The 25329-nt window shown below is 32.7% G+C and overlaps 4 protein-coding genes across 8 annotated transcripts; 3 read left to right on the top strand and 1 right to left on the bottom strand.

The window, feature by feature from the left end:
• Positions 1-4596: 4596 nt before the first annotated feature.
• On the bottom strand, positions 4597-12532 carry LOC107626333 (RNA helicase family protein). Of its 3 annotated transcripts, none has more exons than XM_016329195.3 (16): positions 11991-12532; positions 11375-11520; positions 10966-11065; positions 10666-10878; positions 10472-10567; positions 9906-10181; positions 9528-9731; positions 9251-9406; positions 8698-8790; positions 7625-7839; positions 7054-7213; positions 6556-6829; positions 6240-6432; positions 5936-6122; positions 5384-5752; positions 4597-5106 (listed from the first exon to the last, which is right to left on the bottom strand). In XM_016329195.3, exons 1-16 carry the CDS (start codon positions 12276-12278, stop codon positions 4978-4980), a joined length of 3099 nt encoding a protein of 1032 aa, XP_016184681.1. In that variant the 5' UTR covers positions 12279-12532; the 3' UTR covers positions 4597-4977. The 3 variants fall into 3 exon arrangements, with proteins under 3 accessions (XP_016184681.1, XP_016184683.1, XP_020972317.1); XM_016329197.3 differs by having other exon boundaries at positions 10966-11069; positions 11991-12303; XM_021116658.2 differs by having other exon boundaries at positions 10966-11000; positions 11991-12302.
• A 382-nt stretch (positions 12533-12914) lies between these two features.
• LOC107626332 (Ribosomal protein S21 family protein) lies at positions 12915-15509 on the top strand. 3 transcript variants are annotated; one of them, XM_016329194.3, is made up of 3 exons: positions 12915-13092; positions 13796-14143; positions 15055-15509. In XM_016329194.3, exons 2-3 carry the CDS (start codon positions 13815-13817, stop codon positions 15062-15064), a joined length of 339 nt encoding a protein of 112 aa, XP_016184680.1. In that variant the 5' UTR covers positions 12915-13092; positions 13796-13814; the 3' UTR covers positions 15065-15509. The 3 variants fall into 3 exon arrangements, with proteins under 3 accessions (XP_016184680.1, XP_016184679.1, XP_088360354.1); XM_016329193.3 differs by having other exon boundaries at positions 12950-13092; positions 13775-14143; XM_088504228.1 differs by lacking the exon at positions 15055-15509 and having other exon boundaries at positions 12958-13092; positions 13775-14147.
• Positions 15510-16926: 1417 nt separating this feature from the next.
• Positions 16927-19269, top strand: LOC107626331 (syntaxin-121). Its single transcript, XM_016329192.3, has 2 exons — positions 16927-17870; positions 18514-19269. The coding sequence occupies exons 1-2, from the start codon at positions 17303-17305 to the stop codon at positions 18945-18947; spliced, it is 1002 nt and encodes a 333-aa protein (XP_016184678.1). The 5' UTR covers positions 16927-17302; the 3' UTR covers positions 18948-19269.
• A 2222-nt stretch (positions 19270-21491) lies between these two features.
• On the top strand, positions 21492-23263 carry LOC107626327 (syntaxin-121-like). Its single transcript, XM_016329190.3, has 2 exons — positions 21492-21935; positions 22550-23263. Exons 1-2 carry the CDS (start codon positions 21632-21634, stop codon positions 22903-22905), a joined length of 660 nt encoding a protein of 219 aa, XP_016184676.2. The 5' UTR covers positions 21492-21631; the 3' UTR covers positions 22906-23263.
• The last annotated feature ends 2066 nt before the right edge of the window (positions 23264-25329 follow it).

The following is a 25329-nucleotide window of genomic DNA, read 5'->3' as shown; positions in this document are numbered from 1 at the left end:
AAAATAAAAGTGATTTTATATTTAGATATCTCATATAAAAAAATTTTTTATTTATCAATTATGATTGGGTATAACAATATAAAAGTACTTTTTTGTTTATTTATTATATAAAAAATATCTTTTTTAAGAAAAAAAATCTTTTTTTAAAAAAATCTTTTAAAAAAAATATAAATTACAGTCTTTTAAAAAAGATGTTTTTTTATAGTACTTTTACTTTTACTATTAGAAATTTGTAAAACACGTTAAAAAATAAAAAAATATTTTTTATTAAAAAAAGATCTTTTTTTATCAAGATAAGGCTTTTTTACCTAAATAAATTAAACAAGTTCTAAAATTACTCAAATCCTCTAAATCAATTTTTGATACGTAAATACCCTAATCCTAATATTATATAAATCGTGCTAGGGGAATATGATTTATATAATATGTTAACCATTACACCCTGGAACGATTTATGCATGAATGATTTTTGACCAATAACACATAAATCGTCCTAAGGTTGTCAGCTTTATTAATTGTATGTAAATCGTTCCAGATTAGGAGGATTTACGTGGTTTCAAGCAAAAACACAAGACCCTGCCACGATTTATGTGTAAGTTATAACTCCAGCACCCTACCACGATTTATTTGTCAGCTATAATCCCCAACATCCTGCCATGATTTATGTTTGAATATCACACCTAAGACTTAACCATGAGTTACCCACAACTCTTAACGTTACACACAAAAACATACAAAAACCTCCATTTTCACCCTATCTAAGCATTCAGTAATAAGGTTGGAGAGAAAGAGAGCCCGCAGCGATGCGAAAGAGGCATTGAGTGACCGCATCTGGCATACAGCAGTGGGAGAATGGGCATTAAGAATATCAAATTAAATAAAAATAATTCAAGAATATACCGTACAAATATACAAAGTCAAATAAAAAATAACAAATTTTTTTATAAAAAATTTGTATAAATAAAAATAATTGAAATAAAAAGGTCTTCCTAATAGGATCAATAATTGAAATTATAAAAAAAGTATATTTTTATTTTTTAAGTTAAAATTAAGATAGAGATAATTTAAATTTTAAATTTAATTAAATTATATCTATTTAAATTTTAACTTAAAAAATAAAAATATACTTTTTTTATAATTTCAATTATTAATTTCATTAGAAAGACCAAATTAAATAAAAAAATAGTACTGACAAATTATAATCAAAAGAGTACTAAATTTTAATATATATATATATATATATATATTAAATTTTTTTTTTAAAATATTCTAAAGGTCGTTAAAAAATATAATTTTGCATAATATAAAATTTTTAATATTCATTATTTATATAATTTTTTAATTATTTTTATTTATACAAATTTTTTATAAAAAAAATTTATTATTTTTTATTTGACTTTGTATATTTTTACGGTATATTCTTGAATTAATATGTACTTTACTTACTATTGTTATTTATTTATAATATAAATTATTTTTTTTTTTTTACCAAAGATAGGAGACTCAGAATCCGTAACCTCTTAATTGAATGTGGGGAGACTATGCCATTTGAGTTATAACTCATTGGCTATAATATAAATTACTTATTCCATTATAAAGATCAAAATAAATAAAAAAATATTAAAAGAGAATATTAAAATTAAATAAAATTAAAATTTTCTAATATTAAAATATTAAGAGAGAATTTAAGATTTAAAATTTATAAAAAAAATTAATATAAAATTTTTAATACTCATTGTTCATATAATTTTTTTTAATTATTTTTATTTATACATATTTTCTATAAACAAAAATTTGTTATTTTTTTATTTTAACTTTGTATATTTTCACTGTGTATTCTTAAATTAGTATGTATTTTAGTTACTATTGTCATTTGTTTATAATATAAATTATTTATTTCAATTGAAAGATCAAATTAAATAAAAAATACTAAATTTTAACATATAATTTATTTTTTTAAATTAAGAGCAAAAAATGTTAAAAAAAAATATAATTTTGCTTAATATAAATTCATGTATTTTTGAGTAATATAAATTTAAGTAAAAAATATATAAAATTTAAATTATTAAACAAAATTATGTGTCAAAATTTTAATTATAATTTTTTAGTATTCTCTTTTAGTATTGTTTTTATTTAATTTGATATTCTTAGTACCCATTCTCCCACTGCTGTATGCCAGATGCGGTCACTCAATACCTCTTTCGCATCGTTGCGGGCTCTGCGGGCTCTCTTTCTCTCCAAACTTATCACGAAATGCTTAGATAGGGTGAAAATGGAGGTTTTTGTATGTTTTTGTGTGTAACGTTAAGAGTTGTGGGTAACTCATGGTTGGGTCTTAGGGTGTGATATTCGAACATAAATCATGGCAGGATGTTGGGAATTATAGCTGACAAATAAATCGTGGTAGGGTGCTGGGGTTATAGCTTACACATAAATCGTGGCAGGGTCTTGTGTTTTTGCCTGAAACCACGTAAATCCTCCTAACCTGGAACGATTTACATACAATTAATAAAGCTAGCAACCTTAGGACGATTTATGTGTTATTGCTCAGAAGTCATTCATGCATAAATCGTTCCAGGGTATAATGGTTAACATATTATATAAACCACATTTCTCTGCACGATTTATATAATATTAGGATTAGGATATTTACGTATCAAAAATTGATTTAGGGGATTTGAGTAATTTTAGAACTTGTTTAATTTATTTAAGTAAAAAAGCCTCAAGATAATGACGCCCAAACAAACATTATATTCAATTAATTTAAAATTTGATTTGAATTTTAAAATTAAAATTAGCTTTTTTTTAATTTATTGTTTAAGTTATTAAAAAAACTGTAAAAATTATTAAATAGTAATTTAATTAAATTTGTTTAAATTATTTAATAATTTTTAAATATATATTTCTCAGTTGTATGCCTGTATGTGAATTTTGGTCATTAATTAAATATGTTATATTATTTAAAAATATATTTGAAATATAATTGAATTAGAATGGATTTAATTTTAAAATAGAAATTGAATTGATTTGTAAAGGTCATGCATTAAGATTATGACTAGACTAAAATTACTTAATTTTTTTAAAATAAAATTTAGTTAGAATTGAAATAATTTCATGTGTTAAAATAGGGATGTACATGGCCTGACTCAACCTGAAGATCCGGTCCGACTCCGAACATTTTAGGGATTAATTTGATGTGATTTTATCAGGTCTAAGGCTGGGTAAGAATCTCAAAAATAGACCGATCATTATTTCGGGTTGGGTTATAGCTCGAGTCATCCTAACTCGACCCGGTGGCCCGGTCATCATACACGATTAATATTTTGTGTTATTAGTGATGGATGATGACTATTCTTATGTGAAATTTAAGTATCTTAAACTTTAATATTTTGTGTTATTAGTCATTATAAGACTATAAGGCGGCGTTTGTTTACAGAGACAGGAACACTGAGACACAAAATCGTGTTTGACAGACGAGACATGGACAGAGACAATGTGTTCAGAGAATTAGTGTATTTTGTGTCCATCTTAACAAGAAGGACACAGAGACACTAATAAGGGACACAACTTATTTTTTATTTTTTCTTTCATTATTCTTGTTAATTTTTCATAATTATATTTTTTATTGTTATATTTTTCATCTCAATTTTTTTGAATGAAAAAAAATGAGAATAAATTGAATTTTTATAATTTGTTCTAGTTTATCACCAAACAGAATACAAGAACACAAAATTTTGTGTCTCTGTCCATCAGTGTCTTGTCATGTCATGTTCTCAGTGTCTTGTCCTGTACTGTTCTTAGAAACAAACGCAGCCTAAGTTAATGTTTTATATTTAAAATGCATAAAACTTTAGACTAATGGCACAATATTGTGTTATTTGTATTGATTTAAATATTTGGTGTTATTAGACAATATTAATATTAATTATGCTTATGCTTTAATTTTAGAGAAGGATTGGTTCTTGTTATATTTTTCTTGACTTTGCTAGGTAAACAATGGTTTTTGAGAACAATGTAAAAAATAAATTCTAAAATTGACCCAATAAAATAAAAACACATTACACCCCAAAATTACCCTTCTAAATCTTAATATTAAGATAACCATCCGCACACCTAGTAAATTGAACATCCGATCACACTATTTAGTATTTTTATTGTCTACTTATATTTTTCCTATTTTTCTAAGTGAATTTTACCATGTTAAATAATAGTTGAAATCTTGAAAATTTGAATATTTTCACATGTTAGTTTACAAAAAGGTATCAATATAATGTAATGTTAACGACTCGGTTTTCACCCGGTTTTTTACCCGGTATAATCTTAGTCCAAAAGTGTATAGGTTTCATCGAATCTAGGGCCAGATTCGAGTCTAACAAATAGACTCAGTATATATTTCGGGACGGATCTGGATCACATCAAATCCGGTTTCACCTGACTTATAAACACCCCTATATTAAAACATAAAAAATCGTTTTTACCTTTTAAATATTTATATAAAAAGTAAGGATATTAGTGATAAGTATTCAATAGTATCCTTCAAAATCATCTGATTACTATTCCTGTATCAATAAAAATAACTAATTACCAAATCATGTACTTAAAATGTTATCTGAATGAATAAATTTAATTGAACAATAATATAATTTACTCTTGTTCATTAAACTCCGACGAAACATGAAAACACTGACCCACATGGCATTCTCCCTCGCACGCACCAGACAAATAATGCTACTGCTAACCCTTTTTTTCCTCCTATGTTGGTAAGAATACAATGTTAAAATCGGTCCCTTTTCTACTTTTGTTGTCTAACATTAGTATTTCCATCCTAAACAAGACAAAACAGATATAACACATGTACATTCCATATAAGTGATTAAAAAAAGCTGCTAGCAAAATCATAAGAAATCTATATCATACTATTACTAATGAATGGCAGGACTCAGCAGAAGAACAAACCCTTATGAATGAAAAAAGAAATCAGCGAATGGTTTGACTGTGAAGCAACTCAACAGCAGCAGCAACCACTCCCTTTCCTTCTGCAGTAATGTCCAATCCTGGTTCTTCAATTTTTCTGTTCAGAAGCTTGTCAAGCTCTCCACGTAATTTCTGCAAATCCCGTAGCGAATTAATCGTAACAAGTTGTGTTTTCTAAACTTCATTGATAAAATGAGATGGTCACTCGCACGAAATTGTCTTTATGCGAAAATGATAATTGAGAACGGTCAAATGGTAGTTTAGTTAAACATTCAAACCACCTAATGGTTTACTTATCGTCTTCACAAGAAGATAACTACTTGTGAATGGTCACCAAAAAATAAATGTGTATAGTCTTAATTTTTCTAAACCATCAGACATATGCTGGAACAAGATTGAGGGACATTACCCTTATCAAGTCAATGACACTCTTTGAGGCAGAGAAATGAAGGTAACCTCCAAGCATCTCAATGCCCTCGCCATTTTTGCCAGGGACAAGATTACCACCAAACAAAAGCAGGGCATAATCTGAAATGTTGGTAGAGTCTCTAACATAGATACTGGTGGTTTTCACCTTTTCACTGTATACCATGTAAGGCAAAGGGAAGAGATGAACCCCGGCATTGACAGAAGCTGGATGGATGTCAACCTTCCCAACTTCTTTTGTATAGAACGCCGTCCGTTTTCCTCTTCTTTTGCACTGAACAACATTAGGGTAGAGCCCGGCACAAAGGATTGCACAAACCATCTCCAAATCATGACTGTACTGGTTGTAGGCCTGCATGCACATGCATCATGTATTAATGTTTGATTACTACCATATCAGAACTTAACTGACAAATTAGTTGATGGAAAACTTCTAATTAAAGTGTATTCGGAACAGAGGAAAGCAAAATTTGGGGGGAAAATGGGTAGTAGTTGTTTAATAAAAAACAAATGTAAGTTAGGACCAAGAGCTTACATTAGGACCCCTGGACTTGTCAACAAATCCGATGTCAGATAATAAATTGAGAAACTGTAATCTCATATCATCAATCAACCGCAAGGTTACTGAGGATAGAAAATTGTCCCAACAAAACTGCTTCTCATTCCCACTACGTTTTGCCTCCTTCCATCCTTCAAATGCCTTTAGAAGAGCTATGTGATCACTGAACCGAAATTCCACAAAAACAAGAAAAGAATTAGTGTAAGCACAACCATGATCAATGCAGTAAATTCGCTTGAACAATATCGGAAGGGAACATTTCTCAGTAACTATTTCTAACCTGCAAGAATCACCAGCAAACGATCGTTTTGCATCATCAGCTTCCTCTTTTCTGTTAATAGGCAAGACAAATGGGTTGCGATATGCAAGAGCTGCAGCAATTGTTAAGGCAGGGTTAAGGCATTGAAAGATAGAGCCCATGAGAAGCATCTTTCCAATATTTGGGTCCAAAGGTATGGTGCTAAGATGCCGACCTGTAAGATTAAATTGGCTCAGATGATGCGTTCGTAAAAGCTTTTAATTATAAGATGCTATTAACTCAATCAGATAATAATTGGAATAGATTAAGCAGATAATTATATTCAAGCATAATATACCCAGTGGGGTAAGCTCTTCCTTGTCATCCAAAACCCCAATCGTTTTTAGAAGCTCAATAGCATTCTGAACAGCGAGAGGATCTGGTGGCTGAAGTGCCTTTTCTAAAAATGACGCCACAGCTCCAAGCTGCAAACTTTTGATATGCAGGCACAACTCTTGCAATGGTGTTCGAAGGATTTCAGCTAACTGATACTGTGGCATTGCATCGTGGATCAGTTTTGGATACAATCTATAACAAACTCCAGGTTGCACTCTACCTGCACGGCCACGTCTCTGAAATGATCAACCCATTAGCACTCTTTCTTTGACTTTGACTTAGAAAGTAAGAGGAATTAAATAAAGTGCAGGAAGGGGGCAATAAAGTCAAACAAAAATTTAGCAAATAAAGGATTCAGCAATAATGGCAAGCTCCGGTTTTTGAAAAAATCAGAGGTTTCATTTGGCGCATTAAACATCATCTGCAAGGGGATAAAGATGATGATCTACAACTTCAATACCTGATGAGCTGAAGCCTTTGAAATCCACGATGGTAACAGACAGGCTAGCTTATTTAAAGCATCATAGCTGGTCTCCTTTGCTTTACCACAGTCTATGACATACACAACATCATCTATGGTGATGCTACTCTCGGCGATATTTGTTGCTAGGACAATTTTTCTGCAATGGAAAAATAACAATCATCAAAATTACAAAACCTGAGAGTTAATAAAAAATAACAATCCACTTTTTGCTGAACAAATGATGTATATTAGAACAAAACAGTGGCCTATCATCATGGTCAGATAAACTAGCAGTGTTAAGATTTATGTAGGTTCAAGGGATTAGGAATTTGAAAACCTATGCAGGAAATTTTCTGAAAGGAAAGCAATTAAACTTGACTAACAAGTTGCAATTCACCAATTTCCCCAAGCCTAACATAACATTCTAGTTGAGTTTCAGTTTCTTCATTCTCTCATTTGTTCATATTAATGCTGCACACTAGTGTCGTCCTTTGTTGAAAACTTGTCTAAAAATATATCCAGAACAGATACTTGCCTATGACGAAATTAGCAAAAGAGATGAGCTTACCTCTTGTTAGGGGGAGGACGGTCAAATATTTCACGTTGGTTGACAGTAGGCATTGAGCCATGCAGAGGAAGGATCAAACACTTGTTAGGATCACCAAGCAAGTTATTAACTTTAAGTTTGTCAAGTAGCTTAGAGATCTCATCCCAGCCAGTAAGAAATACAAGAATTGCTCCGTCACCTTCTTTCCGACAGATATATTCAATTGTTGCCTCTACCTGAAACATAGAAGTTAAAATGAATAGGCACTCTTTAACTAGAGTTTGAGGTGGCATGAAAATTAAAGAATCATGAGTAGAATTTGTGGCAACGGAACTAATGAGCTTAGTACATTACAGTAAAAGTAAATAACTACATGAGAAAGGAGATTGTAATAAACAAAGCAACTGGTGCAATAGAGAACATAGAATGCACAATCCATTGACAGCAAGGAGTGCACAAATGAGAATGTCAGTCAACTGCAGTTAATATCTGTTAATTATCTATAAATTTTAGTCCCTGATTAATCCCAGTAAACAATGCTCTCACTGTAAAACATAACTTCAGAAGCATCTTGACTAGACAAATTTCTACTAAGTTTCTTAGGCTGCGTTTGTTTACAAGGACAGAACACCGAGACACAAAATTGTGTTTAATAGATGAGACATGGACAGAAACATTGTGTCCAGAAACACTGAATTAGTGTATTTTGTGTCCATCCTTACAGGAAGGACACAGAGACACTAACAAAAGACACAACTTATTTTTTATTTTTTCTTTCATTATTCTTGTTAATTTTTCATAATCATATTTATTATTATTATTATATTTTTTTCTCAAATTTTTTGAATGAAAAAATGAGAATAAATTATATTTCCATAATTTGTTCTATTTTATCATCAAACAGAATATAAGAACTCTAAATTCTGTGTCGCTGTCCTTTATGTTTTGTTCTCAGTGTCTCGTCTTGTCATGTTCTCAGAAACAAACGCAGCCTTAAATTAATAAAAAGATGAAAAGAGATATGTCCTTCAGCTGGCACATTTAACTAATAAAAAACAGATTCATGAGCGGAGTAAGAAATGAGCAATACATACCAGACCCAAATCAATCTGTGAACCTGACCAAGCATCAAGAGATTTTCTAACACCTACGCTATAATTTTTGTAATGAGTATCTACATCAATATCCTGTAAGAACAAAGATATGTATACGCATTATATTATATCTACATAGTAAAAGGGCAAGGAATGAGCCAATTATTATCAGAAAGAAGTAATAAAATATAATTCTTATCACTAATAGCAAGAGAACATGAAAATTATTAATGAGCTATTAACTTTAGAACACTAAACTCTTAAGATATCTACATTATTTCTTTTGGGAGAAAAGATTAATTAGGAGAGAGAAGGAGACAAATTACACAGACAGAAGAGGAAATTAATAGAATTATATTTAACTGTGCACAAGAGGGACCTTTTGTCTAAAACAATCCAGAACAAATGCCATTACCCCACCACAACAAACACACACACACACACACATATCATGATCATGAGTCTCAAACATATTTTAGAGAGTGTACATCAAAGTAATCTGTCATATCATTGAAGTTATGAGCACACAGTCAGATAGGTCAAGTATACATGCCTCAAACATTTCAGTCAACGGATCCTTCTTAGAATCCTGTTGTTTCCTTCTCCTCCTAGAGTTCCCCTCAAAATTGTCAAATTCTGCCTTAATGCTATATCGAGTTTTCTCCAACACATCTTCTAGGAAGTGCTCCTCCACAGGATAAGTAAACCCCTAACATTTGTGGAAATACTTTTTATTTTTCATTTTTTAGAACAATATAAGAAAGTACTTTATTTACATTTACATCCAAGACAAGAACTCAATAATATGAAATGTAAACATAACATAATACCGGTATGTGTATTGTTGGTGCATTTCCAAAGTATTTGGAGAACAAGTCAGCATTAATAGTGGCACTCATAAGAATGAGACGCAAATCTGGACGCCGAGGAAGAAGATCGCGTAAAATTATAATTAAAAAGTCTTCATTCATGCCTCTTTCATGAATTTCATCAACCAGCAAATGGCTGACACCACTTAATTGTGGATCTTGGACCTATTTAACAGCAAAACAGGAAAAAAGAATTCAATGTCATGGCAACTGGAAATAATCTTCAAACAGCCCATATATAACTTTGAGATTCTTTCTATTTCCTTAATTCTCTATCAAAGTATCAAACTAAAATCTTAGAAAGAGGAACCCTTCAGTTTGAGAGAAATTAAATATTACCAATTGCCGAAGTAATACACCAGTGGTGCAGAAAAGAAGGCGTGTTTCAGCAGAACGTTTTGTTTCAAGACGAATTTGGTATCCAACTGTTTCGCCAAGATTCTCCCCTCTTTCAGCAGATATTCGAGCTGAAACCGAAATTGCAGAGATACGCCGAGGTTGAGTACAAATTATGTTGCAATCAGCCCCCCGCAAAGATCCTATTTCCTCTTCCAGAATGAATTGTGGAAGCTGTGTTGTTTTGCCACAACCTGTCTCCCCTGAAACTACCAATACCTACACTAACACTAGCCAAATTAGACTCTGTTCTAGATACAAAACTGCAACTGCGATCTTAGAATGACTGCAGATGGGATAGCTATTGAACAATCAAAAGCAAAGCATTGAAAGAAATCCAAGTAGTCCACGCATTATATTAACAATCATTCCACTTAAGACATCAACATTCTTTTTCCTCCTTATCCTATTTTCACAAAGCTCAATAGATACTACATCTTACTGACGTATTATAGACCAAGGTACGGTAAAAAGGATATTTTGTCATGGTAGATAGAATATCCGCCCACCTGATTCTCCTGAACTGCTTTCAGAAACTCTGACTTCATTTTAAATGCAGGAAGCCTCTCCCTAAACGCCTTCATTTCCTTCAAACCATCACTTGCCTAAAAATAAACAATATACAATTCTGATGTAAATTTAAAATATCCCACAAAGAAATCAAGTAATGGTTGGTGGTAAATATTACCAAATGCTTATGTACCTGGATATGTTCCTGCCTTTCCTTTAGAGCAACATCAAGTTTATCCTTTGAAGAATCACTCTGTTGTGAAGAGACAGATTTCGTAGCAGTTAATGATTGTTTCTGTCCCAAGTCAGTGGATACAGAAGGAAAACTAGCAGACGCTTCCCCCACTGATTGTGAGTTATTCAAAAGATTTCCTACTCTTCGTTCAATGTCTGTGGACATTCTAATCTGCAGAACACTTAACAAAGTTAAGTACATTTCTAAATCCTTCCAAAAACAGAAATCAGACATTGAAAAAGGGTAGATATACTCTACCTCCTTCTGTGTTGATCCATGACGCTCGTCAAGATCTGCACGGTAATCAGGCAAAGGAACTTTGCTTACAACTAGAGTCTTCCCTTTATTATAAGCATGGCTTTCTTTGCCCAAGTACAAAATCAGGTGATTAATTTAAGATGTTAGAAATACTCAAAAAGCAGGTTACCTAAGCTTTACATATTCATAAGTAGAGGTCAGTATATACTAAGCATATATCACATGTTATACTAAATCCTAAAGTCAATTCTTGTCAATAATTGAGAAAATTATTTCACAGAACTTAGTTGTTTGGCCCTTACTTCAAATAACCAACATTTAATAACAAGTGAAAATCTACAATTGATGTTGTCGCATTTTTTTCGTTCTGGTTAAACAATGAACCAAATTGAGTATGAAATGAACTTACAAGTACAGCCCATGCTGATATGCCATATCAGCTACGGTTTGCTGGTCTGCAATACTAAAGTAACGCTTGATGACCATTTCCTGCTCCCCTCCTCTCTTCATCTTCTCTATCTTGTCCCACCACTCATTCTCATCAAGCACCTCCTTCTGCACCCCACCAAAATTAAAAATCAAATCAATATTATCAATAAATATGTAAAGTATCTATATCCTAAGTTCCTATCCAAACCAATAATCACTAACTATTCAACTTGCAGTGATTATTATCAAACACATCATACACAAAAAAAAAAAGAGCTTTTCCCAGCTAGATTGCATCGACTACATGTATAAGACTACGCCCATTATATCATCTTATCAGTCATATCCATATCAAACCATTTAAACCCTACTATACAACAATCACAACGCTAATAATAAAACTAATTTAAATATCTCTCTACTATCTATACTAAAGCAATATTGAACTTAAATGAACGTTATCATCATTAAACACACAAAATGAATGAGCAAATGAAAGTATGAACATTAACAAACTTCAAATTTATAGTTCCTGTGCGTAAAATGAAAAACATTTCTTCAAATTATTATTACTATTATTATTTTGTTTTGGAAACCTGAGGTTGTTGCTGTCTGAGGCGCTCAGCTCGCCAGACAGGGTCCCACCACCTCTGCTCGCCGCGTCCTCCTCCTCCTCCTCTGCCACCGCCGCCGCCACGGCCACCTCCACGGCGGCCGGAAGAGGAAGCACCGCCGCCCCGACGGCCACCGCCTTGGTAGTTAGGACGGTAAGACATAACAGAAGCGGAGATCCGGAGAGGAAGATTGGGTGTGTGCGGGTGCAGGGAAGTGAAGCACTGATTGTAAGTGGACAAGTTATGGGCGCGGAGAATCCAGTGAGGCATTTATAGTAGGAACCAGGAAGAGAGTGTAGAAAAAAGTAAGCGGTTTTTTGGTTTTGTGGACACTTGGGCTTTTGCACTTGCAACGTGTTCAACTTCAACGCAATAGTACAGTTCCAATCAATGGTTATTGCGGTTGTTGACTTCTTGTTGCAATTTGCTGTGATGCATTAACTTCGAACCCTTTTAAGTTCACACTTTCACACGACTAAACTGAAAACTTGAAGTTCATTTAAGCTTTTGAAGTGGCATACCCATGCACACTCTTATAATTTAGGGTTTTCTTTTTCTTTTATTTTTGGGTTTCCACTTTCTATGTTTTTAAGAAAATATTTTAATGATCTGACTTAGCTATCTTCTTTTTAGTTTGGGCAAGTATCAACTACCAAGCTAGCTTTTGGTAATAAGTGTTAGTTGTTAAAAGGATACTCACCTTTGTTTAAATAGACAAATAAGCTAGCTTGCACAAGACGTGATTCAAACGACACTTGTTTAAGCGGACGATACCACTCGATCAACCTTAGTTGATTGGCATGAGTGTTTTTATTAGGTCATGAAATACATTAGGACAACGAAATTCGAAGCCCAATAGGAGCCCAACTAAGCATACTTAAATTCCCAGCTGTTTTAATTTTTATTGGGCCAGATTTTGGGCCCACTCGTTTCCTCTTTCTATCTAACCCTATCAGTCTCCGACGAAGCACTGTTGCCACTTCCAGCTCACCGAAGCCAAACACCACCGTCGTCCCCTTTCCGACCGTCGCCGGCGGGTTTGTCGTCTTCGCCGTGAAGTCTGAAGCAGCAACAACCTCTACAGGTTAGTATCGTCTTTTCTCGTCTTCCACTCCTTCTCTAGCTTAGCATCATCGCTTCTAATTACACACGGTTAATGCTTATTTCTGAATCATATAGCTTTTTCCGCTTTAATCGTTGGGTTCACTGTATAAAATTAAATCATAGTGTTGTGTTGGTTTATGTATCATTGTTCAAATTTCACGATGATTGTAACTTGTTTGTACTGTTCAGAAATGCTCATGGAGCACGATTTAATTTGATTTTTATTTATTTTTGGGGGAGGAATGGGAAATAGGAGAGGAATTTTTGCGTTACTATTTTTTATGCACGAATTGGAATTTGCTGAATATGATAATGAATTTGGTTACACATATACCAGATTGAATATTAATATTTTGAGGAAAAATTGTGTAGCGACATAGAGTTATAGATAGATTATGCAATTGTCCTTATTATACACACTAACAAAGTTAGGTGTTAAAACTTCAAAGTGATTTTTCTGAAAATACATTTAATATCTGTATAAGCTGAGAAACAGCTCATTGAGCAGTTATCAATCATAAACCAGATTCATTAAAATATCTCTCTCTACATTTATCTATCTAACTTTCTCTCTCTTTTCAGTTTTCTGTTATTTTTCTTTAAAAAACTAGGTTGGTTTATAGTTTTAAAAATTGATATTATGTTCTGATTCCTCTAACCAGGTTTTGATATAAAAAAAATAGGCAAAGAGTAGCAGTAAACATGAACACCATTGCAAGGCATGCATCTAGCTTTCTCAGATGGACAAGCCACACCCTCGAACCGCTGAATAACGGGCATCACCAATTGCAGCAACTTCAGCAGTCCAGAGGCATACGGGTCAGGGTAATAAATGGGAATGTGGAACAGGCACTTACTTTGTTGCAGCGTAAGATGACAGCAAGTGGCATTGAACGGATGATAAAGCGTGAACAGAGATTTCATATCAAGAACTCTGAGAAGCGGGTTTTAGCCAAAAAGAACTTAGAGCGGAGGCTTAAATCTGAGGATCTTGCTAGAAAACTTAAGGCCATTATGATCAAGAAAATCAGGTAATTAGAGGATCAAACTTTTCACACCTATAAATTAGATCAAAGCATTATGGCTGAGAATTTGTAGTATTTTGATTGAATAAGACAACTTTCACTTTCAAAATATATTTCCTGTGCTATTAGTTATTTACATTAAAATTCCAATTAGGTTTGGTATTTTTCTCTTTACCTCACAATTCTTTTGCCTGTGATATTTTAGTATTTTAGGGATTATTTACACAGAAATGGGATTGAAATAATGTGATGTTCATGTCATTGGTCCAATTTCCCCCATGCACTTGAGTGGGGAAAAGAAAATTGTGCCTCATGTTTTGGCCCTCATGATATTATTCTTGGATTTGTTGCTGCACTTGCTAGTTGATTCTAGGATTGTAAGTGGCGGTACACTGGTAGTATGAATAAGATGCCTCATGGTTGGAATATACTTTCAAACTTTTTGGCATAGCTGTCTTGTAAAATGACATGGCGACATAGAATTTGTCACAATTCTGAAGGGGGAGCATTTCGCTTTACTGATTCCCATACAAGAGTGGTTAAGGCATTTGGAAATGGATCCTCTCATTTTTTGGGTCATTAATATTCGGAAGAGTTGAGTACTTTTTCTTATACAATAACAACAAAGCCTTATCCTACTAAGTAGGGGGCCGGCTACATGCATCAAAGGTCTACTTTTTCTTATATGGTTTTGAATTAGTGTTATCATCTTTTCAATATCTGGATTATTCAGCATTGTTTGTCAGTTTCCTAATAATTTTGGATAAATGGAAATTTGAATGATAATACCTTGCAAGTTAGTAACAAGCCGTCTTATGGAGGTTTGTGTAGTTCTTTGTCATGTTTTATTTAATTGTAATTTATTTGTATCCTCAATTTTGTAATTTTGTATTGATATATGTTATTTATATTGGCAGGGGTATGTGAGAAAGATATACTGGTATAGCACAGAGAAAAGTTACTGAGTCATATTATAGGTGGCCCATTTCCTTCCATTTCTGTTTCACTTTCATCTTGCTGTTTATTATTTTCCCTTGAGTTTTGTTGTTACCTTTCATTTCATGGCATTATGAATTATACAGGAAAATAAAATTTGAGCTGGAACAGTAGTAAGGTTAGCTATGAACCAAAGAGCAATTTTATTATTAGGTTATAACAGTAGTACTCAAATCATTTTGGATGGAGATGTGTTGCAACCTCTATTTTATTATGGCAGGTTTATGTAACTGTATTCAGAAAAACCAACCTGTGAATTTTTTGTAGGGATGCTAAAGCATATTGTTGAACATTTTTTGTGAAACATAAAAGTAAACTTTAATTGAAAGGTGATGTAGGATGGATATCACTGATCACCTATCTGCTTGTATTTTCACATGATTGAAGTTGTCTCTGATGTTGAGTATTTTTGCTTGGGTCTTTAGTTATATAATGTGTCCAATAATATGGTACCAGAATGTTGATTGTTAATGCGTGGATTGAATCTTGAGCTACTCACAATGGTTAGATAAGGTGATAAGGAGGTTGTTACTTCTTACCTTAGACAATTAGACAAATGTACTTAGTTAGAGTCACTATTTGTCTATTTTGGCGACTTGAGCTATGTAGAACTAGAAAGTCAACGTAATTTAACAAAAATGACTGACTTATCAGTCATCACTCATTTGTGAACCCATTGGGTGTGGGTGTGTTGTGGTTGGCATGACTTTTGGGAGTGCATGCATGACTTGGCATCAAGTGAATCATATATAGTCAATTCTTATGCCCATGCCGTCCAATTCATAAAGGCTGTGTCCATTTTTGGTGATTATTTATCTGGTCATATGCATGGTGAAGCACCATCAATCTGCAACGTGAGTTTGAGTTTTACCTGTGACCACCATTTGGTTAAATATGGATTTACATGTTCAGTTAAAATAGATAGTTCGATATTTATTCTTTTAAAACATGGTCTTGGATGGATCGTAGTAAGACTGATTCAACTCAACTAAATTCTAGTTAGAACATCGATTCACAAAGTTGAACAAAAAAAATTATCGAGATCAATATTTTAAAAATCTTTAAAAATCCGCGTAGTTTAAAAGTTGTTCATATATCAATTTCGTTTCTCATAATTGGCTATTAATAGTGAGATACACACAGATTTTTAACTATAAATAACACAAATGTACTACATGTATTTTATAGGTGGTTATGGAAAGACTTGAAGTGGTTTTTCTTTTTTTTATATCACTTTCTTTAATATATTAAAAGATAAAACGTATTATCATTTCTCTCTTTTCACTTCACATATATATAATACTAAATAAAAAAATTGCTTGTAAAATATTTTTAAAAATTGTTACATATATATTGTTTCTGCCTTTTTTGGTTAGGTAAATATTTACCTACAGTTATTTTTATGTAAATTTGATAATTAAAACTTTAGTTATCAACTTTACATATTGATAATTTAAATTTTAATTATTAATTTATATAAAAATAATTATATGAGTTTTTACTTTCTCATTAATATTTATATATAATAAAAATTTAATTTTAATATATTGTCAGTGTAAAATAATTTTATATATATATTTATTACATAATAACAAATCAATAAAAATAAATCTTTTACATTAATTATAAATAGTCTTTTAAAAAATAAGTGTGATTATAATATAAATGTATCAAAATTAAACTCATATAATAAAAAAAAAAAATTTAAATACAATACTAAATCTAAATTATTATTTAAGAATTTTCGGCTACCAATTCTATATAAACCTAGTGATAAGAAGTAAGAACTAGCCAATGGTGTGTGGTGTGGTCACTGTTGTGACTTGTGTGTCAAACAGTCAAATAACGCGCTCATACGCGCTTCCGTCCATTAACGAAGCTTCTGCCTCTTTCCCCACATAACACGCCACGCGCTACGCACCATTTTAGCTCTTTGATCCATACTCCGTTCCGTTGACTATAACTTCGTCCGAGTCTCAATTCTTCTTCTCCTTCTTCTTCTTCTTCTTCATACTCATTTCAATAACACAACCACCCCAACAAACACACGACACAAAGCAAATCAACCATTTCTTCATAATTCTATTATCTAATTTCCATTGTTCTTATTGATAATATTATTATTTCTCTGAAAATTGTTAATAGTAATATATTAATCAAAAGAAAAACATGAACGACCTATTTTCCGGTTCCTTCTCCCGCTTGCGCAACGAGCGTACTTCACCGGACCGCCACCACGTCATCGAGATGTCTGCCGTCACGCCGGACGCTGCAGGCTCGGGCGGCGTCCACCTCGACAAGTTCTTCGACGATGTGGAAGGCGTTAAAGAGGAGCTTCGCGAAGTCGAGCGTCTTCTCCAGAGTCTCCAGAGCAGCCACGAGCAGAGCAAGACGCTTCACAACGCCGCCGCCGTGCGTGACCTCCGGTCGAGAATGGACGCCGACGTATCGGCGGCGCTGAAGAAGGCGAAGGTGATCAAGCTCCGCCTCGAGGCGCTGGACCGGTCCAACGCTGCGAACCGGAACCTGCCGGGTTGCGGACCGGGTTCGTCATCGGACCGGACGAGAACTTCGGTGGTTAACGGTTTGAAGAAGAAGCTGAAGGATTCGATGGAGAGCTTCAACGAATTGCGGCAGCAGATCTCGGCGGAGTATAGGGAGACGGTGCAGCGGCGGTACTTCACCGTCACCGGCGAGAATCCCGATGAGAAGACGCTCGATCTCTTGATCTCTACTGGTAAGGAGAAATTGTTGTTTAGTTACTGTCTTAGAAATTTCTTCAAAGATTACAAGTAGGAGATTGAAATTCAAACAAGCCAAACGAGCATTTAGATGTTGACTTTCCCCCACTTTGATTTTTCCTCTTGCTAGTTGCTATTGCATATGATTGGTAATGATTTTATTTTAATGGCGCGTAGATATTAAATTCATTCAAATATTTCTATACATCCTTACTTGATCAAAGGATTGGAATAATACTATAGCAGGATATTTAGATTCGTTGAAGTATGAAATAAAGAATAATAGAATTTTGATTTGTAATTTGTTGCTAATGGGATAGTTCATAGCTCACCTGGTAAGTTGTTCACTTCAGATCTAATCGAAAATTGAGTTTAACTATTGCATCATATCATATCATATTCATATCAGATACATGATGAATTCTCAATTATTTGTTTAACGTTAAATTTAAGAATAATTGAACTAGGGAAGCTATATATGTAACCATTGGCTTGTTGAAATGATTATTTTGATACTCAAGTCTATGTTATTATGCTTTGAAGTTATAATTCCATGTTCACTTTAGTATAAAAGTTGAGATGATAAAAATTGGGGATGTGAGAATTCTGTAATAATGTGTGAGCTTCACCTTTGTGCAGGTGAGAGTGAGACATTCCTTCAGAAAGCCATTCAAGAACAAGGCAGGGGAAGAATTCTTGACACCATCAATGAAATTCAAGAAAGGCATGATGCTGTCAAAGAGATCGAGAAGAATCTCAAGGAGTTGCACCAGGTGTTCCTTGACATGGCAGTGCTGGTGCAAACACAGGGCGAGCAACTGGACGATATTGAGAGTCACGTGGCGCGAGCCCATTCGTTTGTGCACACCGGAACAGAGCGGTTGCAAACTGCAAGAAAGCACCAGAAGAACACCAGGAAATGGACCTGTTTTTGTATCATACTGCTTCTAGCGATTATCTTGGTAGTGTTGCTAGTGGTTCTGAAACCGTGGCAACATAATGGCAGCAGTGGTGGTGGTAGTCAGCCTGCTCCGGCTCAAACACCTCCACCACCACCTCCTGCCGGTGCTTAATTAAGAATATACAGACTTTGGTGCATATTGATTTCATTTATTATTTTATTTTGAAGATTGAGCTATTTTGTTCTGAGATATCTTGCAAGGTTGAGAGAGGCTAACATGGATTAGCATATGATTTGAGAGGGATTCTGTGGTTTTGTTTCAATCCATGGAAAGGCTGGTTGATGAATATAGATCTGTAGATTTTTTGAGACCATGACTTTAGGGCACCACATTCTTTTCCTGTAAGTATGTTATGCATTGGTGACTTATGCTTTATATATATAATTTTATATATATATATAGATTTTTTTTAATGAAATTTTTTCCTTACATATGATATACCATTCATATTCTCCCCTTATGAATAATTTTTCCTCTCTTCACTATAAAAATTTGATTATCCAATTCCATTATTGGTTAGGCTTTATCTTCTATAGTTACTCTGTTTACATTTAACATGAATATATGATTTGTATTTTGATGATAACATTATATCTCTTTTTTAAGCACTAATACGTAGATAGTTGCATTATAAATAATAAACAACTTGGTACTATTTCTAAGATTAAATACTAATAACTTGTTCCTCACAAGTCACAAATATCTAATATGAATAACTTTCATAGACAAAACATGAACTAAAATTGAAAGACAACTTGCATGCATTTACTATATGGTTGGACTGAGTCTAACACTTTAGTGTGCTGGTCAAGATCGATCCATGAGTCAGAGTCACAACCCACAACGCACAAGTAGACCAAGATAAATGCAAGATACTTCGTTTAAGCGTAGTCATTGGTTGAGGATTTCACTTTCAATTGATAAGAAATTTGTAGTAAGTATGGAGTTTGAGGATAGAAATAGGATACTTAATAAAATCTTATTCCATTAGGTGGAATTGGTTATCAAAGATGCCATTATGTCATATTCATGCATGCATTGAGATGCCACAAAGTTTTACATTGGTTGTCTCAAGTCTACGACAACCTTAAATGGATTCAAAGACGTTATTGTGCCGTAACGATGTATTGAGATGGGACAAAATTTTTAGTGGATTGCCTCAAGTCTAATACAATCCTCTTCGTTTTTCCGTATTTGCAAGTTGCAAGACTTGCAACCGGTTATGTAAGCTGAGTTAGGTTATGAATGTAGGAGAGTGAATGGAAATTATGGTGAAATGTGGATTCGATGTAGAAGACAATTTGGGAGAATCCACCGCAGGAAACTAGTTTATTAGAGCAAGACTAAAGTCTCACACATTATGCTTGGATCTTAATTCTCATTTTTCTTTTAATATGAATTATCAACACGATAAATAATCTTTCCTAGTTGTCACCTTTTTAAGATACTTCAATTTTCTCACCAACATCACCCATAGCACATGCATCAATCATCAACCTAAATTGCAACCTTACCGTACTAATTTGATCACTTTTAACCCCATTTAGATCCACAAGAAGCTTCTCCAGCCAGTACACACTACATAACAGATGGAAGGAACTCACTATGTACGCATACTAATAACATTAAACTCACCTGATCTTAAAAATGTGATTCTAATTAAATTAGAGGAGATTACTAGCATAAAATAATTAAAACATCTTTATATAAAAATAGCACTTAAAATATTGATCAGTTTAATAAAATATATGAAATTATCTAACAATTTTCAGTTATCATTTTATTATAATCTAATCAGAGTCTCCTAAATTAAAATCATCGAAATCCATATAACTTCACCTTCTCACGCAATGCAACCCCTTTTTTCTTCTCTCTATTTCTTGGCTGGTTCCTGTTTTCACTTTATAGGAATTTTCCCATATTGAACCCATTTGTCTACTCCTTACTCTCCCAAGGCTCAACCTCCACTTTGACCAAGCCTCTCCCCCTACCAATCTAGATTTTCTTACTTAAATTTTTTTAAACTTAAATACACGACACAATCATGAATAATAAGATTAATAAAATTGTAGAACAAGGTGATTAACATTAATGATTAACTAATACACACATTTTTCTTTAATTATTGTGTATAAATCCACCATATGTGAAAAAAATATTAATAAGGCATAAGAATAATTAGTGTATACTATTCTTTCATTAAATAAAGGATATGATGACCAAAGACAATTACCATTTAGCACGCTACATTCTATATAGTAATTGAACCAGTCTTCATGGCCACTTCTTTCAATCTCTAAATATTATTCAAATTCAAACAAGAACCAATTGTTTTCATTCAAATTTGTTACAATTATTATTTATTTATATATATATATATATATAACCAGCAAAATCCATATACATATAGATAGTTAGATATATATACTATACATTCGTTCATATTCTTTGATCTGATTCAATTATTTCTTCAAATTTTTTTTCATCATAACAAAAACTTTGATCAAAACCATTTACACAGCATACAATAATTAAGGAGCAACCATGAATGACTTGTTCTCCGGCTCCTTCTCCCGCTTCCGCAGCACCGATCAAGTCTCTCCGGACAACCAACACCATGTCATCGAGATGGGGGCGACCGACGGCAACGTCCACCTCGACAAGTTCTTCGAGGAAGTGGAGGTCGTAAAAGAGGAGCTGAAGGAGTTGGAGAAGCTCCATGAGAGCCTAAGAGTGTCCCACGAAAGGAGCAAGACCCTTCACAGCGCAGAGCCGTGAAAGATCTTAGAGCCAGCATGGACGCTGACGTGGCAATAGCACTAAAAAAGGCCAAGCTTGTCAAGGTCCGACTCGAGGCACTGGACAGGTCCAACGCAGCAAGCCGAAGCTTGCCTGGTGCTGGACCTGGGTCTTCCTCGGATCGGACCAGGACATCCGTGGTGAGTGGATTGAGGAAGAAGTTGAAAGATTCCATGGACAGCTTCAACAACCTTAGACAACAAATATCCTCAGAGTACAGAGAGACCGTACAACGTAGATACTATACTGTCACTGGAGAGAATCCTGATGAAAAAACCGTTGATCTTCTCATCTCTACTGGTAAATACAATTTCATATGTATTCAAAAATTTAATCTTCTGTTACAAATCATTGTACTTGCTTTTCATATATTCTTAATAGCAAAATCATGTGATGATTTAAATTCTAAAATAATGGCTAAGTAAAATTTAAGCAATCATGCACGAGTTCATCTCATTCTAATAGGAAGGTCTTGATTGAAAATTACATTATTCCAGTAACATTTTTCATGAATTTTATAGCCTATAGTTCTGTTACTGTGAGATTTCGGTTGATCAAACTCAAGAGAGTCAAACATCTGAATTTGATGTCACATATAGTAATAGAATTTGGAGCTGAAAATTTTTCTCATACATAAACAAATTTAGTTTTCACCATAACTATAATGAAAACTTTAGCCGACAAAAATTGATGTATAAATATGATGGAAAATATGTTTTTAACATGTGTGTTGACATATATATTTTAGCACTAGAATTAAGATGTTGTCCCCACTCTAAGTAAAACACAGTATTTATTATTTACCATTAAATCTTAGCATGTTGGTTTGTTAAATATACACTAATATACACTTTATAATGTTGGAATAAGATATAATTACTCATCAAATATGATAATTTGTATGTGTGTAACAGGTGAGAGTGAAACCTTTTTACAAAAAGCAATTCAGCAACAGGGGAGAGCCACAATCATGGACACAATCCAAGAGATTCAAGAGAGGCATGACACAGTTATGGAGATAGAGAGGAGCCTCAATGAGCTTCACCAAGTGTTCTTGGACATGGCTGTTTTGGTCCAATCACAAGGTGAGCAAATAGATGACATAGAGAACCACGTGGCGAGAGCTAATTCGTATGTCCGCGGCGGGGTCCAGCAACTCCAGGTTGCAAGGAAGCACCAGAAGAATACCCGGAAGTGGACCTTAATTGCCATCATAATATTGATCATTATCATATTGATTATAGTTCTTCCTATTGTTTTAAAAAATTGATTATTGCTTGGGTCATGACTCATGACAAATTCATAGTTAATGAGATGCTGATTGGTGGCTATGAACATATTGGACTAATTCAAAACCTTATCAAGAGTCAAGTCAACACCTTCTGCCACATGACCATTGCATTGGAAAATAATACCTTGTTTACTATTATTTTTTACTAGAACCTACCCTGTTGAAGATTAGATTTTTGGTTTGGTTTCTACTTTCTAGAATCTCATGGTCATGGTCCTTTAGAAGATTCATGTTGATGCATTCTTTTGCATACATGTATTTTTTTGGAAAATTTTGAAATTTTCTTCTGCTGTATCATATGTTATATATTGGTGAGTTAATTGCTTTGCAATTTGCAGCATTAAGCCTTTGTGGCCTACGATTTTTTTTCCTCTCTATTTTATTGTTTGTTTGTTGACCAAGAATTGCAAGTTTTGTTAGATAAACTAGATTAATGCAAAAATAACAATAACATAGTAACAATAAAAACATAAGAAGACATATGAAGGTAGCACAAAGTATCATGAAGAGTTATATCCCCATATTCCTTTCACACACCATTGCATCAACCAATTGTTTATCTTTTACATCATGAATTTGAGTCATTAATTTATAGTTGTATAGATCTTTGTTAACTTTGTGATTTTTTCTCCCTAACTTACACCATAGCCTTTATATTAGGACCAAAGAATGAGACATATAATATGTAGTCCAATTGCAGTCACATACACAACATTGATATATATGATCATGAATGCTTTTGAAAAAATATCAAATGTGTTTTAGGATCATATATATTTTTTTCCTTTTATTTAAGGTAAAAAAATGCTATTTTTGTTTTTGATATTAATAACAATGGTGTTTTTTTTAAATGTGGACTGATGGGATTTTATTCTCAAATGTGAAACCATTTAACTAGAGAAGTAGAAATTGGACAGTCCGGTTCCTGAGAAGTACAATTTCTATTAAAAAAAATTAAAAAATTTGTACCTTCCACACTTTTAATAAACACCAAAAATTACAATGTTATGGTATCTATCTATTCTTAATGAAAAAGTATAAAAGTAGATACGTAAGTTTACCCACATTACTTTTAAAACATCTTTTTCTTTCTACTAATGAATATCGCTTATTTGGCAAAATATTAGAATCAACCACTAAATTTTTGCCAAATCAACTATTATTTCCAAATCAACAAAAAAAAAAATAAAATATACAAAAATTTATAATCAAATTTGTAACCTACAGAGACATTGAATCCATATCCATATATTTATTATATTTCACCATTATAAACAATACAATAAATTTATAACTCTAATAATTAATTTATTAATTTCTATAAATAACTCATTAAATATAATAAACATTCATATTACAAATGCAATAATAATATTATTAATCATAATAAATTTTACGTTACAAATATTCAAATTTCATACTATTTGAATTACTTATATAAGTCTCTTATCACTATTTCTTCAAATGACATCAAATTTAGCACAAAAAATTTATTTCTGAACTACACAACATCTCAAACTTACTCAATGGAGCATTATTCTTTGGACAATATCACCAAACAAAAAGATAATTAGTTTATCAAAGTTCGCGTGGTTCATCTCTGGAAAACATTAATACCCACAAATGAAGAAGAGTTTCTTTACTTAGAAATTATTATATTAGATGAAAAGGTATAAAACAAACATATTTATTATATTTTTAAATTAAATTTACAAAAAAATACTTTAATTATTTTTACTTTTTATACTTTTTATATTATTTTATAATACTTTATATATAATTGTATTTTAATATCGTTAAAATTATGCTTCTTTTAATGTGCTATTCATTATTCTTTTTAACTAATTATGAACTATAATTTACTAACTGCAGGAAAGGAAAAGTCTATACTATAAAAAATTTAAAAATAGAAGATACAAATAATTTGTATAGACCAATTAAAGATATAATGAAAGCAAACTTTTTATTCACAATTGTTGTGAAAGAAATTAAATATCTAATATTGAACATTTTTCAAGACTATTTTAAATTCACATCACTTGAGATATTGTCTGACATAGTGGATCAAAGAAAAATACTAATAGGTAATTTTATTTTATACGTTTCAATTATTCTTATTAAAAATAACTTATTCAAAAAAAATTTGTTCTTTTTATCGTAGATGTCATTGAAAAAGTACATCAAGAGATTAAGAAGAAAGAAAACCATACAAATTCAAGACCCATCTTCGGGAAAAAAATATTCATGCAAAGATGAAACAAACAACATAATAGAAAGAGCAACAACTCTAACAATAACCAATAAAGAAAAAAAAGGACGAGCGCCTCATAAGAAGATTAAATCCATCAGCTAAAACAAATGCAAAAATCAAATTATCAAAATAAAAATGTCACTTTATACAAC

The sequence above is a fragment of the Arachis ipaensis genome, chromosome B2 (assembly GCF_059453495.1).
Source record: "Arachis ipaensis isolate K30076 ecotype BB chromosome B2, ASM5945349v1, whole genome shotgun sequence".
NCBI lineage: Eukaryota > Viridiplantae > Streptophyta > Magnoliopsida > Fabales > Fabaceae > Arachis > Arachis ipaensis.
Note: the sequence above shows the minus strand (reverse complement) of the source record. Positions and strands in the feature narration are given on the sequence as shown.